The sequence below is a fragment of the Phycodurus eques genome, chromosome 11 (genome assembly GCF_024500275.1).
Source record: "Phycodurus eques isolate BA_2022a chromosome 11, UOR_Pequ_1.1, whole genome shotgun sequence".
Lineage (NCBI taxonomy): Eukaryota > Metazoa > Chordata > Actinopteri > Syngnathiformes > Syngnathidae > Phycodurus > Phycodurus eques.
Window position 1 is genome coordinate 18,984,696 of NC_084535.1, and position 18,215 is coordinate 19,002,910.

The 18,215-nt window shown below is 39.5% G+C and overlaps 1 protein-coding gene across 9 annotated transcripts in view; it reads left to right on the forward strand.

The window, feature by feature from the left end:
* ablim1a (actin binding LIM protein 1a) overlaps positions 1-18,215 on the forward strand; it is a 55,153-nt gene that overhangs the window by 23,599 nt on the left and 13,339 nt on the right. For all 9 annotated transcript variants that reach the window (XR_009769441.1, XR_009769444.1, XR_009769437.1 and 6 more), the window contains exons 2-9: positions 3,266-3,403; positions 6,457-6,640; positions 6,912-7,021; positions 9,272-9,398; positions 11,267-11,360; positions 15,684-15,771; positions 17,016-17,080; positions 18,034-18,111. Coding sequence is in view for 1 of the 9 variants with exons in the window: in XM_061689965.1 (XP_061545949.1) it covers positions 3,266-3,403; positions 6,457-6,640; positions 6,912-7,021; positions 9,272-9,398; positions 11,267-11,360; positions 15,684-15,771; positions 17,016-17,080; positions 18,034-18,111 (884 nt within the window). In the remaining 8 variants the exon portion in view is untranslated. The remainder of the gene's footprint in view (positions 1-3,265; positions 3,404-6,456; positions 6,641-6,911; positions 7,022-9,271; positions 9,399-11,266; positions 11,361-15,683; positions 15,772-17,015; positions 17,081-18,033; positions 18,112-18,215) is intronic.

Here is an 18,215-nt window from a genome sequence, read left to right on the forward strand (position 1 = left end):
CCCTTTGCTGCAGCAACACAACAATTTGCAGTGGAGCAAGCAGACTGCATTGAGACAGAAAAACTCGGCACTCTCTCTCTCATACAAACCTCATTTTGATCTTGGAATCTTACACTGTTTGTAATGTTAGCAATGACTTTTCCATGTTAGGTTGTCACTGCTGTACTTCGTAGTAGTTGTCAACTTGTCATCGATATGTTGCTTGTGAATGATGCTCCATGTTGCCCTGCTGTAATTGTCTTTCTAGTCTCTTTTTTTTTTCTTTTTTAGAATAAAACCAGAAAATACAAAAAACACATGCTTCTTTAGGCAGGCTAAAAAGGTAATTCAGTGTACAGTATTTACATTTGTGGAATAGCAGGAAACCACTTCTCTTAAACCTAAAATATTTATTACAATATTAATACAGTCTATCATTGGTTCATGCTGAATTTTTTTTACATTTCAGTTACAATCTCGTGAAGGTTAAAGAGGCTTAAACTGTGTTACGTTTTTGCAGTTCTCACTAACCCAGATGACCCATGGTTTTGTTTGGAGGTGCAATGTCACACTCACAACTGCTGAGACTTCAGTGTCTGATTCACCCATAGATGACTCATTCTCCTGCTGAGTGTAATTGCATCAAAGGACAAGTGCCCACCTCTCTTTGGTACCCACATTCTCTTTATCCTCTGCCATTTTCTTCACAACAAGGAAGCTTTGTAGGGTTGATATTCTGTTATATCAGTTGTAATTATTTAGATTTGCTAGGCCGATACTTATTTCAAGGTATTGGGTACTCATGAATGCTGCCAATACCAGCCACAGATATGGGGGGGAGTCCTCCTCACCACCAGTCGTTGGTGCTACACTGCAGTGGTATGACACATTGGTGCAATCATCATGTGACAGAATGAAAGGTCTTTGTTCACAATTATCTGTCATTTTATGTGTTGAAATTTGATGAAACAAAAGTACTAGTATGGGTGAGTACTCACGAGTATCGGTCTGAAATAAAGTGGAATCGAACATCCCTAGTATTTGCCCTTGAGGATTTATCAAAGACTGTTGAAATCTAGAAGTCTTTTACCCTTATCCTGATTATTGCAAAACTGTTGCAACAGTGCAAGTGTAATAGTTTCGCCATCGTGCAATAGTTTTCTACGATTATGCTTTGCCTATAGTGAGGATACTGTAAGCGGGATGGAAAATGGATGGATGGATGTGCTTTTAACTTTACAGACTAATGAGTCACTGAAAATAAATCCTTATTTATTGTGTGTGTGTGCGCCCACACGTGTGAGAGAGAGAGAGAGAGAGAGAGAGAGAGAGAGAGAGAGAGAGAGAGAGAGAGAGAGAGAGAGAGAGAGCTCCAACTGTCTTGAAAACAGTCATAGGAAGAGGGAGTAGAATGACTGTTACTGGGTGTATAATCTACTATTGTCAGAAAAGTTGATACTGTGTGCTCAGCAGCGGCATTGAAAAGTTTTTACATCCTGTGCAGTACGTTGCATCAATGTCTACGTCAGGTACCCCTATCCTTTTGTTTTTATTTTTTATAAAGAAAATACTGCTGTCCTTAGAGCGTCAGCCTCACAGTTCTGAGGTGCGGGGTTCCATCCCCGTCCCCGCTTGTGTGGAGTTTGCATGTTCTCCCCGTGCCTGCGTGGGTTTTCTCCGGACACTCCGGTTTCCTCCCACATCCCAAAAACATGCATTAATTGGAGACTCTAAATTGCCCGTAGGTGTGAATGTGAGTGCGGATGGTTGTTTGTTTCTATGTGCCCTGCGATTGGCTGGCAACCAGTTCAGGGTGTACCCCGCCTCCTGCCCGATGACAGCTGGGATAGGCTCCAGCACTCCCGCGACCCTAGTGAGGAGAAGCGGCTCAGAAAATGGATGGATGGATGGATACTGCTCTCCCTATACAGCACTACTATAAAACTCAAGGCTCACGGGCTGGATCGGGTCCTCCACGTGACTTTATGTGGCCCACAAAGGCTTGTCACAATTTTACCTTGACTTCTGTTTGAAAAAAAAAAAACTGTAATGTGTTCCCTTTTTCGACTGTCTGTCAATAAACTTCACGGAAGAAAATTATGTGAGCATTCTGTTCCTTCAGTTCATTCATCCACTTGCTACCTTCACAGGAAGCCTGTTGTATTCTTCTCTGAGCGGAGTGCCAGGATCTGCACACTGTCAAATATTTGACACACTCTCAAACAACCAAACTGAACTTTTCAAGACTTGAAAGTTCTCTCTGAATCATTATCAATAACCTTTTACCCTGCCATTCACTGCTTTTCTTGGCTTAGTCGATGAAGTGTGAACTGTGTTGCGCACACACTAGGTTGTGCTGACCTGCTAATTGTTTTCCTGCAACAGGCTCACAACGGTTCGTTTAATGTTCTACTTTTAACAATTCACAGATTCTAGATGTATTGAGCATATAGAATATATAGTTGACATGAAATGTTTACACACCCCTGTTTGAATGCCTTTTTTTGTGATCAACCAAGGTAAATCATTTCAAAACGTTTTCCACCATTAATATGACATATAAACTGAACAACTCAATTGAAAGAAAATTTAAATCTTTAATAAAAAAAAAATAAACAACTGACATAATGTGGTTGCACAAGCATGCACACCCTCATGCAACTGGGGATGTGGCTATGTTCAGAATTAACCAACATCATTCAAACACAAGTTCAATGAGAGTCAGCACACATCATTTAAAATCCCTCTGATGAATGCCTAATAAAGTTCAGTTGTTCTAGTAGACATTTCCAGACATTTTTTTTTTTTTGCTTCTTAGGAAAAGCCTGAAGGCATGCTTCCCTGTATGTACAGTATTGTCTTCTTTTGGTGATGAGCAGCATTGTGTTGCCACCAAACACACCTTTTGGAATTATGGCCAAAATGTTCAACCTTGGTTTCACAGGATCAGAACATATTTCCTCACGTTTCAAGTGTGGTGTTACAAAGCCTTGAAACCAAGGTTAAAAATGTTGCTTTTCATAATTAAAAAAACTAATTATAGAGTTGTACAGAATATAGTGTACATTAATGGTAGAAATGTTTTTGAAATGATTTATCTTAGTCTATATTTTTTAATATCACAGAAACCTGGCATTTAAACAGTAGTGTTTCTATCCAATGTATGTGCTAAAAACAACAATGAGAAGAAGAGCAATGAAACTGCAGACACTCACCAAGCAACTGGGATGAGTCATCTTCATCCTTTTGAGCCCATTAGTAATGCTAATGTATCTTCTCTTTGCAGTGGCTCATGCGCAGGACACGCACCACGACTCCACAGCGAAGCCCCTGATCCAGTGCTATAAGTGCGGGCAGCCATGCAAGGGTGAGGTCCTGCGGGTGCAGAACAAGCACTTCCACCTAAAGTGCTTCACCTGTAAAGGTATAGTAACACACAAACCTCAAGGTCTAACCCAGTACATACTATACATTAAATATGCACATTAAATAACACTAAATGACTTTTTCTTGTTCTGTACTAAATTTTCAAACTTTTCATAATATATTTTCAACTTTAACACAGTATTTTGACATCAAGTATTATGATGCATTCGATCTAGGAGAAGCGAAAATGGAAGAAAACATGGTTCGTCCCATCTATGCAGTTTTAGCGACTTTTTATATGAGGTCAGATGTGAGAGGGTCTGTCTCAGTTCATACCAATGCATTTGATGAGTCTGAGGTCATCTCCTTCAGGCTCTTACACACCAAAAGCATGCTACCATGTTTTTTATTTTTTATAGACAATGTTTTGTGCACAGGGGCACGGTCATGCTGGATGTTCAAAAGGGCCTTCCTAAACGTTGGAAGCTCAAAGTTGTCCAAAATACAGTATCTTGGTAATGAGCCTTTTTTTCACACCATCTAAGCTGGCATTTGGCATTCACAGCAATCATATTTTGTCTTACTCTCAGTCTGTGAGGCAGGCCGTCTGGCCCCATATCCCTTTCTGCTAAAAAAAAAAAAGAAAAAAACAATTATATATATATAAAAAAAAAGATCTAATAATATTTAGTCTACGTATTTGTGCGGCCCGGTACTGTTCCGTGGCCCGGTGGTTGGGGGTGGGAATTATGGGCTGTATCTCCACACTATTTTCACTATCTTCCTATTCTAAAATATAAGGTTATCTGAGCCGTTTTTACTGAACAAGGGACAAAGACGTGGGAGTTGTGGGAAAATTGGCAGCGAAGGTGCAATATTTTTCAATGCAATATTTTTCAATTTTCACACCTGTTTGATTGCGTCATGTAAGGTTGATGCATAAGCATTAAAAAAAGTAATACTTCATTATTACATCTGACTGTGTTGTATAGGGAGCCGTCCAAATTCTCACCTAACACTGACTTAAATAGATGTGGTTCTTCTTCACTCCAGTCTGGCTTCAGTGTTTAACCCCATTAGTGATGATTTTCTGGCACGAAAACTCCTTCAGTGCCCTCGGCTGGCCTAACTGTCTCCTTCTTAAAGGCTCAACATGGCGTAGTAAAACCTTTTGTGGTTAATCTGTGACCGGCGCACTGTCACAGCTATCGACAGCTACCTGGAATAACAAACTCTAACTGAGCAAATGCTTAGATTAACACCTATTTCTGTCCTCAGCAAGTGGATGTACATGACTTAGTGGGGATGGATCTGTTTGTACTCAATGGAGATAGTAGTCCTAGTCACAAGTTCTGTTTCTCAATTTGTATTGCCCGTTATGTATACTCATCTTTAAAGTATTATAGGTGTTGTTACTTACACATCATTCAGCGACTATAAGCAGGCATTTATCTTAGGGGAATAGAATCTGAAAAATGTACATGAATAATTACCCACTATCACCTGTAAATAAGGTGAAGATGATCTTTTTCACTTTTTAAAAATGCAATAATGTGATATACTGTATTTTCATGCAAAATGATCGTCACCCTTACAACGGCCACTAAATCTCAATATCAGGGTTGCTCTCAAAACAGTTAGTTTACAAGTTAATCTCGTCATCCCTGAGCCCTAATGCAATTAAATCTTAGCCTTTCCCTGACTCGCTCTCATTCATCCACAGGATTTAGCATGGCTCATTGCATAACAATGATTAGAGCAAGTTATCTCAAACATCACAATATTTTGCCCCCTTTCTGTGGCATTTCCAAAAGCCTTTTAAATACACAAGTCACATGCTGTGGGGCTGGAATTGCGAGTCACACAATCATGTCATCATTATGTGTTTAAATATTCTACATATTGATATATATATATATTATAATAATTATTAGGATCCCTCAAGGGAAAATTCAACTTACACTCTGCTATATATTTTGTGTTGCACATAACATGGAGAACCAGATCACACACACGCATGCAAGCAAGATTCAGAGTGAAAGCGACGCGCAAACCGTGCTGCACCACTTGAGTAGGGGAACACAGCGAGGCGGTGGGGTTGACAGCACCTTGCTCAAGTGGCGCACCAGCAGTAGCCAGCAAGCAGACTAGCATGTCTCAAAGAACTAGTTGCCATTTTACATTTTTGTCAGTAGGGGGACTTGAACCAAGCTAACCTAGGGTGACTTCACACAATATAGTCAGTACGTAGTACTCTCTTATATGGCTATCTTATGTACGACAATACAGAAAATACACATAGCTACACCATGACAAAAATATACTGTAGGTATATTGACTGGCCACACCATGAGGAACACCTACCGTGTATTCTAATGAGACTGTAACCATATTGATACTTTAAACATTATTAAATTAGTTAATCTCTGACAGTGTGTCAAAAATGAGCATTTCTGTATTTGTATAGTCATAATATTCAGTGCTCTTCTTTGTTTGATGTCATATTGCAGATGTGTGTCTAAAGGTGTGGCGATTGTACTTATTATAGCAGTGAGGATCATGTGAAAAGTGTACAGTATTTATCTGTATTACTACACATACAGTTAGAGCTCGTCATAGCGTTTGAAGTGCGCATGATGTTTAAGTACAGTTGATGGATTTATATAGTTCTTATTTATGTTTATCAAGTGACATCTGTCATTAAAAAATACATTACAAAAACTAGGTCTCTTCAAACAAGATAAAATAATCATAACCCAGCGTTACATCGATATTATACCAACCCCTCTAATGTTCTTTAAAAAATAAAGTCTTTGTTCTGCCATCCTGTTTGTGTAAATGACAAGGTCATAATTGAATAGACAGAAGTAACTGCTTAGTTTGAAATATGTAAAGCAAGTTATCTTCTGAGGCAGATCAAGGCTATTTCCTGAGCTGGACACTCGTACAGTTGTTGCACTGCAATAAAAATGAACGGCCCTTGCATTGCCATTAACGTTGAAGATACTAGCATTGCCATTAACATTGAAGATACTAGCGCTGTGACTGGATGTTTCGTGTGCTGTGCGCTGAGCAATAAACGACCCATGCCTCTGTGTGTGCTCTGTTCAGCGTGCGGATGTGACCTGGCCCAGGGCGGCTTCTTCATGAAGAATGGAGATTATCTGTGCACAGTGGACTACCAACGCATGCATGGTACTCGCTGCAATGGATGCGGGGACTTTGTGGAGGGGGAAGTGGTCACTGCACTGGGCAAGACCTATCACCCTGCCTGCTTTGTTTGCACAGTCTGCAAGTAAGCTTCAAATTGATCATATTTTGGATTTTAATCAAGAGAATAGCATGTGAATTCATCTGATGCTTATTGCGTTTATAAAAACATTTCCTATTAAATAATATTAGAAGGTGCAAGGAGGTACCATTTATGTCAGTACATTCTTGGTCTATTCTGACCAAAAGCAGAGAACCTCCGAGCCCCCGTGCTCAGTAAAATGTAACCATAGGATGTCGGCTCACGTCATGCTGATTATAGAGTATACTGGTAATTGAAGTCATCCCCCTTCTAGACGGCCGTTCCCTGCTGGAGACAGGGTGACCTTCAACGGGAAGGACTGTCTCTGTCAGTACTGTGTTGAGCCTATGTCTCCAGGACCAAAAGACATCCTGGGCACCAGCAGTAAGTAGTTTTTTTCTAAGGTTAATGCATAGGACGGGATCGTCTTTTACACAGTGGTATTTAAGGGAAGTCACTCACGGGCAGCAGCCAATACATTTACAAACTATTAATTCTAATTATAAATGCTGATACATACTGTGCATCCATTGTCTTCTGTCTATATATAAAGTTATGGATGATGGCAAAAAAAAATATGAAAAGGAAAAATAACCATTTCTGTGCATATGAATGTGTATCTGTGACCTACACCACCTCTAATCATTTCTTCAAATGCTGTAACTACAGTATTTATTCAAGGACAGATATTGTTTATTGTTCAAAATGGAATCCCGGTAAGTCTTCACCATAGTGGAGACTATTCTTCCTGGCATCCCTCACAGACGTTCCAAACAAGTAAAACAATAATATTTTTCCAAAATCAAAATCAAAATGAGTACAATCTTGCACCTAAACATCCCCATCTTAAAAATATGAGTAAAATGAAATTAAATGCCAACTGAAATAAAATTTTGAAAAAAAATCATCTAACATCCTAATAGCACAATGTACTACTGCCATTTCCTGGTCCATTCACGTAGATCAACATTTTATCACAAAACCCATCTGTTTACAAGGTTATATGGCATCAATCATTATTTCTTATCCAGTTACTGGCTTTTTAGTGTCCTTTTAAAGCTTGGTGTTTTAACCATTGCAATTAAAAATGGGGGAAGATGGTTCCAGTATGAAACCGTTCTGTACATTGCTCTTCTCAGTGCATTAGTTCTGGGCATAGGCAGAATCAAGTGATTATCTAGGGCCTGTCTGGTGTGATAGCTATGCCTTTCTGTATTTGGTACCAGCTGTAAAAACAAAAGGCCGGGTTTACCTGAAGTATGGATATTTCTTAAAAACACAGAGGACTGCATGCCAGTCTATCCTCCGTTATCATCACAAGACAGTCTGGCATGCATACCTTCTACACTGCTTCTAATAGAACAGCAGAGAGCAAGTCGAGGTGCTCTCTTCTGAGGGATTTGGCGCTTTGCAGGTTCTTGTTTTCACTGGACCAAACTGTTGGAAAGAATTCAAATGAGACAAGACTAAATATTGAATTCATAATTTGACAGTTGTTTTATTAAGCAAATAGCTACTTCTCTAGCTTGATGTTGCTACTCATTTTAGACATCAATAATGTGAGAAGACCAAGATAATGTTTCATCGACCATAACTCCCAAAAGTTTGCCTTTTCTAACCTGTTCTATCGCAACCCTTTGCACAGAAAGACATAGCTTAGGATCAGACGTCAGGGCATGTTTGGAACCAAAAACAAGACACTTTGTCTTCAAAACGTTTTTAAGTTTTTAACTAGTCACACATTAATTAACTATACAGACCACGCACCACCCCTCATAGCCTGACACAGTGAAAATATGTAACATAAAGTGGTGTAATTGGCCAAAAACACTGTCTCAGCAAACACTGGTGAGTCCAACTGAGACTAATAATTGGTTCACAGTGGTTGCTGATGTGTTGTGTCAGGGTAACGCCACATGCCCCATACTGGTGCAAAAAAAAAAAAAAAAACTGAACTGTGAATGATCATGCAAAGACTGTATAGTACCACAAGGAAACCAGAACACAGATTTCACCATAGCCAAGGAAGTATGCCCAGCCCCACACATGTAAGTGGGTCGAGGGAATGACAGGCACACTTATACCCCTTGTCCAAAAGGCTGCATCAGTCCTAACCATCTCCACACAGCAACCACAGCAGGACTCCCCTCTTATATCTGCTGGCATTTAAAGGGCTTTCAGCTAAGGTCACTTATGAATAAGACATGCTTATTCTCCTCACGTCATCGCCGCAACCTCGTTATGCCTTACGTCGTTGCATCCCCTGTGGTTGCAGAGGGCGCTGCCTCGCTTTCATCCTCTATTCATTAAACAAGAGATGACTGGAGTTTGGCGTTCATTGCTCAAACGAACGTCTCTCACTATTTAGAGAGTCTCCATCCTTCTTCAATAATGGATGTAGTTTTTAAAGCAACTAAAACGCTAAAACGATGATAGAGACAACCGACAGAACCTCCTTATTGACACCATCTTGTGTCTCGGCTCTTACTTTGCGTGCCGTCATCATGGTTCAGGGTATTATTTCATTGAAGTGAAAATTAATTAAGTCCACTCTTATTTCCAGACAAATGTATTTTCATATGTATGTAACGTTGACAATGGCTTTCTCAGCCAATGCATCTTTTGTTTCTTTAGATTGTGCAGGATGCGGACGAGATATTAAGAATGGACAGGCTCTCCTAGCATTGGACAAACAGTGGCATCTCGGCTGCTTCAAGTGTAAGGCCTGCGGTAAAGTGCTAACCGGAGAGTACATCAGCAAGTAAGTAACTTAAGCCCCGTTTCTAGGCTGCACATTGGTTCGATTTTGTTTACAAATGTTGGCATTTTTATCATCTAAAGTAACCAAAATAACTGATTTGTGCCATACTACTTTTTGGCACTACACATTGCATTCCGTAACTTAGCATTGCAATATTTCAACAAAGAATAACACAAAGGCTGTATATCCTCCGTTACTGTTTTTTTTGTTTTTGTTTTTTTTTGTAGTGTGTGTCTTTTTTTGTTTAGTACCTTTGAGGGCTACACTTTGTTGCACTGTTATGATATCACACTAATTACAGTGGGCTATATTCTCCAATATGCTTAAGTCAGAAAAGGCACGTAGCTCCGAACTTTTCTGTCTGCGCCCATTCTGCCGTCCACTGAATTCTATCATTTGCACGCTTTCTGGCCATTTGTGCGCTTTGTGTGGAGTAACCCTAAAATGTGGGCGCTCCCTTTCATATCTGGCCTTGCGTGTATTTTGTCAAAGACTTTAGCGTGTTTCCTTTTACGTGCTCCAAAGGCTGTAGTAAGTCTAGCACCCCGGGAAGGTGAAACATCATATAGTGGAATTCATTATGGTAGGCGTACCTTGAAAACACGCAAGCCAGGCGCGTAAAATACAGACTTGGGCACCAATGGGAGACTATTGCCCCGTATGCACAAGAGAATGTATACTCTATTTGTGGTAGATCTACCTATCCTTGTCTACATACAAGCATCATGAACAAGAATAGAATTAATTTGGTGGTTTTTCATGTTTTGAGCCATTCCACGGGGGAATGATTATACAATGTAAATCTTCAATGATTATTAAAAACAATGATTTTGTTCACAAGTTTAGGTTTGTTCCCCCCCATAAGAAATCTACACAAAGACAAATTATACATACAGGACACCTTCAAGCTCGACTGAAATTTAAAGCTGCCCACATGAACAAGCCACATACTGTAGCTTCTGGACAAAAGCTTTATGGTTAGACGAGACAAAGATTTGGCCACAATGACAAAGTGTTTATTAGATGGAGGAGTCAAGGTGAGGCTTTTAAACCTAGGAACATTGTGCCACCTGTCATCCTCCGAGGCTTTTTTGCTGCCAGTCTTTAACTGGTGCACCGCACAAAGTGGTTGGAATAATGGAGGACAAGCTCTAAATTCACCTCACATCAACAGTAATTGCTGACACAAAGTTCGACACAGTTGAGTGTCCCTTAGGACAAGGATCCTAAACACGCATTGAAACCGTTGTTTTTTTTTTTTTAATGGATAAAGCAGGCGACCTTAACCCTATTGAATATTTGCAGAATGTTTAAAAGACAGGAAACATGTCAGGAAACCAAACAATTTAATTGAATTCTACTACAGGTATTTCTTCCAAGAAAGTGTCAAATATTAAGCCCGAAATATGCCAAAAGCTTGTTGATGGCTACAAAGCATCTGGTCGCGGTCAAACTTGCTAATTAACCCAATATTAAGTACAATTATTATTAATGGAGGTGTATATATTTTAACCTGTATGTATAATTTTGACCCAATATGGATGAGAGAACATCCCAAATAAAATCAATATTTATGAATTATTATTTTTAAAAGTGATTGAAGATACATGTTGTTGTTGTTGTTGCTGTTGTTGTATAATCATAACACCATGGAAAATAATGATCCAAATGAATCATTAATATGGCATTCCTGATGAGAGAAGGTACACCACAACTGTAGCTGCCATACAGTTTAAATTGTACAATGGCAAGCTGAACTGTACTGTTTTCCGTAAACTTGGCTTGATATTTATTTATATTCCTGTATTTTTAGCTGCTGTTGGTAAAAACAGTGTTCCTGATGTTCAACCCTGACTTCCTCCACTTAGGGATGGTGCACCGTACTGTGAGAAGGACTACCAGATTCATTTTGGAGTGCAGTGTGAGGCGTGTCATCAGTTCATCACAGGCAAAGTACTTGAGGTAAGAGAAAAAGCCATAAATATGAACTAAAAGGACAGGGACATTTTGGAAATCTGGCTAACCTAAAGTTGTTGCTCTTTTTATTTCAAAATGTGGGTTTATATAACATGCTGTTAACATCTAAATTCAGTTTGCCATAAATGTAGTTTGTTAATCTGTGTTGTAATCTCTTCAACACGTGGCCAAACAGTCTCTTGACATGAAAGTGTTCTGCTAAAAGATTAATTCTGGGTAGATTTTCAGCTTTTGGAACTCCTCCAGCTTGTTTTACCATCAATTACATAAATATTACATAAAATGCCTAGTGTGATATTTTGAATTTGTAATGAAACTATTACTGATGTGTCCCTTTAGCTATAGTTGAAACTAGTTGAAGTATGTATAAAGATGTTTGTATCTACAAATGTAATCAACGCTTTAGACCGATAGCCACAAGTATTCCCAGGAAGCTCGACCGGATCCATTCAGACAGTGAGTCATTTAATGGTATGAAAATGTTACTACCAGCCAGCTGAGTTTACAGTAATCCAGTATTAAGGCTGGACTATATGACAATAGGAAAAGATCTCTGCATCTTATTCCTGAGCTGCTGCCAAAGCAACAGTGCTGCCAAAGTGATGCCAGGCTGTCTGACAGTTTAATCAGGGTTAAGTTCTACATCTAACATCTCTTGAACTCTACTGGCTTGATGAATACCGCTCTCCCAGTACAAGTACAGTTCTAAGCAAATGTCTTAAACCACCACCATGTAAGGTTTGTGCCACAGCTAGTCTAAATAAATAGCATTGGCAATATACTATATTGATAACAGTAGAAAAGCTCTTTAAAACTCATTCACTACCAGCCTTCCAAGTTAACATGGATAGTTGACTTCTAAAGCCGTCAATGGCAGTGAATGTGTTTTAAGTGAAATATTTGCCATGCTAAAATATAATGCTGATTGTTATCCTTGAATTTTATTTCCTTCTATTTTTTTCTGCAAAACCACATTATTGTTTCTTAAATAAGATGTCGCGCTATTACTCTGATTCATTGTGTTTTATATTATAATATTGTTATTACCAGAGGTGGGTAGCGTACCCAAATATTGTACTCAAGTAAGAGTACTGTTACATTAGAATATGACTCAAGTAAAAGTAAAAAGTAGTCATCCAAATATTTATTTAGCCTAAGAGTAAGAAAGTACTCAATGAAAAAACTACTCAAGTAAAGAGTAACTTGTAAGTAACTTCAATTTTTTTTTTTTAAATCAGAGCATGAACATCAACTAAAAAAATTATAATATATGGGAGTCGACACACACCTGCCACCAGTTCAATTTTTAACTCCCCAAAAAGCAACAACACATAGAACCCAAATTCCAATGAAGTTGGGACATTGTGTTAAACATAAATAAAAACGTACAATTGCAAGGAATTTAGGGATGTCATCATCTACGGGCCATAATATTATCAAAAGTTCAGAGAATCTGGGGAAATCACTGCATGTAAGCGGCAAGGCTGAAAACCAACATTGAATGCCCGTGACCTTCGATCCCTCAGGCGGCACTGTATCAAAAACCGACATCAATGTGTAAAGGATATCACCGCATGGGCTCAGGAACACTTCAGAAAACCAATGTCAGTAAATACAGTTCGGCGCTACATCCGTAAGTGCAACGTGAAACTCTACTATGCAAAGCAAAAGCCATTTATCAACAACACCCAGAAACGCCACCGGCTTCTCTGGGCCCGAGCTCATCTAAGATGGACCGATGAAAAGTGGAAAAGTGTTCTGTGGTCCGATGAGTCCACATTTCAAATTGTTTTGGGAAATTGTTGACGTCGTGTCCTCCGGGCCATAGAGGAAAAGAAGCATCCGGACTGTTATGGATGCAAAGTTCAAAAGCCAGCATCTGTGCTGTGTTAGTGCCAATGGCATGGGTAACTTACACATCTGTGAAGGCAGCATTAATGCTGAAAGGTACATACAGGTTTTGGAGAAACATATGCTGCCATCCAATCAACGTCTTTTTCATGGACGCCCTGCTTATTTCAGCAAGACAATGACAAACCACATTCTGCACGTGGTACAACAGCGTGGCTTCGTAGTAAAAGAGTGCGGGTACTAGACTGGCCTGCCTGCAGTCCAGACCTGTCTCCCATTGAAAATGTGTGGCGCATTATGAAGCGTAAAATACGACAACGGAGACCCCGGACTGTTGAACAGCTCAAGCTGTACATCAAGCAAGAATGGGAAAGAATTCCACCTACAAAGCTTCAACAATTAGTGTCCTCACTTCCCAAACATTTATTGAATGTTGTTAAAAGAAAAGGTGATTTAACACAGTGGCAAACATGACCCTGTCCCAGCTTTTTTGGAACGTGTTGCAGCCATAACATTCTAAGTTAATGATTATTTGTAAAAAACAATAAAGTTTATCAGTTTGAACATTAAATATCTTGTCTTTGTAGTGTATTCAGTGTCTATAGGTTGAACATGAGTTGCAAATCATTGTATTCTGTTTTTCTTTTTGTTTAACACAATGTCTCAACTTCATTGAAATTGGGATTGTACATTGGGCCCTACAGAAACATTATTTGCTTTATTTGCTGAAATGACTTCATGAAGAAGCTGCTTGCTGAACAAGCTTATTGATTGCGTGTCCTTGTGCGACACCATAGGGATAGGGCTAATGTTGCCACATTAGAAGTGGGCTGAAATATCCAAGTTTGGGCGGTCACAATTTAAGAGCTGCATGATAAAGCTGTTGTTTTTTGGAGTCTAAAATAAACACGGTCACGTGGCTGTTTTTCCCCTCCAAAATAAGTCATTTTGATTGGCTCGCGAAGGCTACGTGCGCAGTCATGTGACTGCCTTGTGTTGTCTGATTGGTGAATTGGAGTCAAATAACATTAGTGATCCTGTTTGATTGGCGCGACGGGCGCCCTATGCGGAAGTCGAAGATGGAGTCTAAAACTAAACACTGCACACGCAAGAATGAGTAAATTAAAGTAGCGAATGGCATGTCGATCATTGTAACGGAGTAAAAGTATTGATCCTTCTTCACATAAATACTCATGTAAAAGTATGTTGCATTTAAAGTACTCTGACAAGTACAGTTTATGGAAAATGTTACTTGAGTAAATGTAACAGAGTAAATTTAGTGCGTTACTACGCACCTCTGGTTATTACTATTGAGTTCTGTTAAAATAGTTACAGTTCATGCATATGTTGTAATGGATAAAATTGTGATGTTCATGTTCACGTTCATATACACGTTCTTGGTTTTCTTCAATGTTTGAGGAGCGTGGTTCTAGACTTGTGGACAGCTTCAACTCTTCCAAGGTAGCTTGGTAAGAGTGTTAAGTATCAACGGGGCCTAATACTGCGAATACTCCTTGTCTAGTGAAGTCCAACTCTCGATTATTAATGAATTGATGCAGGCTTTTTTTTTTTTTTTTTTTTTTTTTTTTTTTAAATACTTATTTTCCTCACACATTTTCTATACCATTAGAATGAGGCAATGACCACTCATGATTAAAGACAAACAAATTGGCACCATAAATTTTACTGCAAAGTCTTGAGATTGACTTCATTCAAATCGCCGCCCTCAAATATTTCCCTGTCAAACTGATTTGCTATCTCAGTTAATGTAATAATAATTTTCTATATCCACAATATGTGCCAAACTCCATTATGTGTATTAATTATCTGGCCACCACATTGTACTCCAAGGGATGTGGTTTTGACCTTCAGATAGGCTTTTGGGGGTGGGGCACTATGCAAAAAGATAACAAATGCACATTGTGTCAACGAGAACTGCAGAGCCACCATGTGTTTCATGAATCACATGCGATAAATTAATTGTCACGAGCTCTCAAATTAATTCAACAACTGTGCAACATTTTTGGAACAATCTGTTTGACAGGTCGCCGCGCACCGCCATCATGAAATAAAATAATACGTAGTGGTCACCAAATTCATTTGACCATCCAGCATCATGACGCGCTTTAACGCAGATTCTTTCATTTTCAGTGAGTTCTTGACCTTCAACTGTTTTGAATAGGAACATAACATTCAACTACTAAAAGTATTTTTTTTCTGTTCAGGACTGAAAGTAAATAACTAATTAGTCCACAGTATTTCACATTTTCTGAACAACATCCTTGCTGGATCTGAGGAAACTTCCCAGGGTTTAGCAGGCTTTGTGGTTCTGAGCAGCTAGGCATAGCTGAGTGAAGGGAGTATATTGTGTTCATTTCCTGCCTCACTGCTGTGAATGTCATTGATCTTCCCATTTCTCTGAAGTCAGGTCATTTCTTTGTGCTGTGTTTTTTGTAGGCAGGAGATAAGCATTACCACCCCAGCTGTGCGAGATGCAGCAGGTGCAATCAGATGTTCACGGAAGGAGAAGAGATGTACCTACAAGGTGAGCACTCGACACGTTCTTTATTACTCTGTGAAGCTTTACTCATTTTATGTTTGGTATAAACAGACTTTGAATAATACATGAGCAGCAAATCAGATTAATGTGAACATCTTTGTAAGAAGCAAGCAACTTGGCACATCTCACTGCAGAGGAAGTTACGTTCTCTCTATATTACTATATTATTTTATAAATACTGTTCCTGTTATGAATGGTGGAAATTTCAATTTGCTAGATTTGGATTGAGACAGCACGATGAACCACTGGTGAGCACATCTGCCTCACAGTTAAATGGTCCTGAGTTTGAATCCCAGCTCTGGCGAGTTTGTGCATTCATCCCATGTTTGCGTAGGTTTTCTCAGTGTTCTCCGGCTTCCTCCCTCTTTAAAGAACATGCATTTTAGGTTCAAGGAACACTCTAAATTTTCCATAGATGTGATTATTAGTGCATGGTTGTTTGACTACAGTATATGTGCCCTGCCATTGACTGGCAACCAGTTTAGGGTGTACCCTGCCTGGGATAGGCTCCAGTTTGCATGTGACCATAACGAGGACAAGCGGCTTTGAAAATGGACAGGTAATACAATAAGTAGATTTAGATGAATTGGGTGAAGGTCAAAAATAAGATGAGCTGCACATGCTTGTGATTCTTTTCGCTGTCACCAAATGAATGCTGAAAATTATTAGGATCAACAATAGTCAGGTTGGCGGCACGGTGACCGGTGACCGGTTAGAGCGTCTGCCTCACAGTTCTGAGGACCGGGGATCAATCCCAGGCCCCGCCTGTGTGGAGTTTGCATGTTCTCCCTGTGCCTGCATGGATTTTATCTGGGCTCTCCGGTTTCCTCCCACATCCCAAAAACATGGATGCTATGTTCATTGAAGACTCTAAATTGCCCGTAGGTGTGAATGTGAGTGCGAATGGTTGTTTGTTTATATGTGCCCTGCGATTGGCTGGCAACCAGTTCAGGGTGTACCCCGCCTCCTGCCCGATGACAGCTGGGATAGGCTCCAGCGCTCCCGCGACCCTTGTGGGGAGAAGCGGTTCAGATAATGGATGGATGGAATAGTCAGGTGTTGCTCATGCCAATCTCATCTCTAATAAAATGCAAAGCGAGACTGTCTAATTGAGTGACATTTCTCTCACGTCAGAAACATATCTGACTGTGCAGGAATCCTTTCCATAATTGCAAGACACTGAAAGAGACAAGTACTTAGAAAGTAACCCTGACATTGTGTGTCTTCAGGATCAACAGTGTGGCATCCTGCCTGCAAGAACACAACTAGAACAGAGGAGAGACACAGGGAGAGGGTAGGAATCTGCATGTTCCATTATCCCTGACTTAACCCAGTCTGAAAGCGCTTTCTGTTCATGTCTCATGACAACATTCAGTGGGAATGGAGAGAACTTCTGCATGTGCAACAAGCAATTTCTATAATAGCAGACCTTTGCTTCATGAAGAAGCTTCTGTGGTTTGAAAAACTTCACTTCCTGAAATGTTTGATTTGATGTACACTTATTGGACACTTCATTAGTTACAACTGCACACTCTATTTAAATCCAATACAAGAGCATAAGCAGATGAAAAAAAAAATTGTTATTGACTACAAACCACAAACTTCAACCAACTTAATAAACACATTTATGTTTAACTTATTACCACTTTGACAGTGACAATCAACACTGATTATCTTGATGAAGGCATAATTTTAACTGCTCATATATTCGACATCAGATTATTCGATTGCACAACTTAACCTGACGTTTTGGCTGCACGTGTATGCAGGGGCATTGACATCTGCTGGAGACAGCTTGCAGTGCCCTCTCCGTGATTCCACATGTAGCCATTTAGAATAATGAATAATTTGTCTGATATAAAAGCCCCATTTATCAATTTGATTAAAAGTTAATTTAATTATACTACATTCAAGACTGTTGCTGTCATCAAAATAATGCATATCTCATAAATAAGCAAGACACCTCTACAGCACACCCATTCACTTTGCACATTTTCAAATGAATGACCTCATTGTTGAGATGGCATCTTGAAAAGATTTGAAATTACTTTGCATAATTCCTCAAAAATAAATACAGGGTTTGCAAATCTCTGCTATCACTCATGCTCATAAAGGCTAAATGATGTCATGTTGGAGGATTTCGCGTAATGTGCAGATGGCGATGGGTGCTGTGGGTGAAGAGAAACTGGCTGCCCAAGTAAGATGCTATGACTACATATTTTCTTCATATGTTTTTCCCTCCTGCAGCCAACGAGGTCGTCATCTGAGAGTATTTGTTCCAGACCTGGTTCAAGCATACCTGGCTCACCGGGTCACACAATCTATGTAAGATATATCGTAGATACGTAGTGTATGTCTCAATGAGTGTGTCTACTGTTCCCTTTCTCTGAGTGATAAATTATCCTTTCCCATCCCATTTACCCACAAGC